General features: G+C 46.8%; 1 protein-coding gene across 1 annotated transcript; it reads right to left on the bottom strand.

Moving 5' to 3' along the window:
- Window positions 1-577: 577 nt before the first annotated feature.
- Window positions 578-1,051, bottom strand: EMH_0084250 (uncharacterized protein; the record flags this gene model as incomplete). Its single annotated transcript, XM_013500727.1, has 1 exon — window positions 578-1,051. The coding sequence occupies one exon, from the start codon at window positions 1,049-1,051 to the stop codon at window positions 578-580; it is 474 nt and encodes a 157-aa protein (XP_013356181.1).
- Between the last annotated feature and the right edge of the window lie 591 nt (window positions 1,052-1,642).

Here is a 1,642-nt window from a genome sequence, read left to right as displayed (position 1 = left end):
TGCTGTTGCTGTTGCTGCTGCTGTTGCTGTTGCTGCTGTTGTTGCTGCTGCTGTTGTTGCTGCTGTTGCTGTTGTTTTTATTGTTTTTCTCAATTCTCTTTTGGTCTCCTGTTGCTGCTGCTGCCTCCTGTTGCTGCTGCTGTCTCCTGTTGCTGCTATGCTGCTGCTGCTATCTCCTGTTGCTGTTATGGTGCTGCTGCTGTCTCCTGTTGCTATTATGCTGCTGCTGCTATCTCCTGCTGCTGCTGCTGCTGCTGCTGCTGCTGCTGTGTCTTTCAGTGCCTACATTTTTGCCCGGGCGTCAGGTGGAGATAGTAGTAAAAAGAAGAGCAGAGAAAAAAGGAGACAACTCCAGCAGCAAGAGACAGGAGGAGACAGCAGCAGCAGCGGAGACAGCAGCAGCAGCAGCAGCGGAGACAGCAGCAGCAGAGACAGCAGCAGCAAAGGAGACAGCAGCAGCAGCAGAAGAGACAAAAGAAAAAAAAATAAAAGAAAAGGAGACAGAAACAATCGTTATAGGGCAGATGGGGACGCTGCACGTCGACTGTCTCCGAGCCTTTGGCTTATCTGTACCAGGTCACATGCTGCTGCTGCTGCTGCTGCTGCTGCTGCTGCTGCTGCTCCTGCTGCTGCTGCTGCTGTTGCTGGTGCTAATGGTGCTTCTGCTGCTGCTGTTGTTGTTGTTGCTTTTGTTGCTGTCTTGCTGCTGCTGTGGTTGCTGCTCCTGCTGCTTTTGTCGCTGTTGCTGCTGTTGCTGTTGTTGCTGTTGCTGCTGCTTCTGTTGTTGCTGCTGCTGCTGTTGCTGCTGCTGCTGTTGCTGCTGCTGCTGTTGCTGCTGCTGTTGTTTTACCTGCCCTACTTCCTTTCCGTGTCTGTCTCCCCTCGTCTGTCTCTGTTTTTTCTGTCTCTTTTTTGTCTCCTCTTTGTCTCCTTTTCTCTGTTTGTTTCTCTCTTTCTCTTTCTCTCTGTTTTCTATATTCGTATCCCCTTTGTCTTTGTCTTTATATCTTTGTCTCCTCTTTGTCTTTGTCTTTTTATATATTTGTCTCATCTTTGTCTTTGCCTTTGTCTTTTTATATATTTGTTTTTTGTTTGTCTTTGTCTTTTTATATATTTGTCTCCTCTTTGTCCTTGTCTGTGTCTTTGTCTTTTTATATATTTTTTTTTGTTTTTTGTTTGTCTTTGTCTTTGTCTTTTTATATATTTTTTTTTTGTTTGTCTTTGTCTTTGTCTTTTTATATATATATTCTTTTTTGTTTGTCTTTGTCTTTGTCTTTTTATATATTTTTTTTTTTGTGTGTCTTTGTCTGCTGCAGTGTCTGTGGTTGAGTTTACCCTGGAGCCCTTCTTACGGTGGCTCCCGGAGACAGAGCTTATCTTTGCATAAACAAATTACTTTCTTTGCTGCTGCTGCTGCTGCTGCTGCTGCAGCAGCAGCAGCAGCAGCAGCTGTAAGAGCAGCTGGAGTTGCTGCTGCAGTCGCACCTGCTGCTGCTACAGTTGCAGCAGCAGTTGCAGCAGCAGTTTCTGCAGCAGCTGCAGCAGCAGCTGCAGCAGTAGTCGTAGCAGCAGTTGCAGCAGCAGCAGCAGCTGCTGCTGCAGCTATAGCAGCAGTTGCTGCTGCTGCAGCAGCAGCAGCAGC

This window comes from Eimeria mitis, genomic scaffold (genome assembly GCF_000499745.2).
Source record: "Eimeria mitis Houghton genomic scaffold, Emh_scaff5782, whole genome shotgun sequence".
NCBI classification, from domain to species: domain Eukaryota; phylum Apicomplexa; class Conoidasida; order Eucoccidiorida; family Eimeriidae; genus Eimeria; species Eimeria mitis.
The sequence above is the reverse complement of the archived record's forward strand: the minus strand, read 5'-3'. Positions and strand labels throughout refer to the sequence as shown.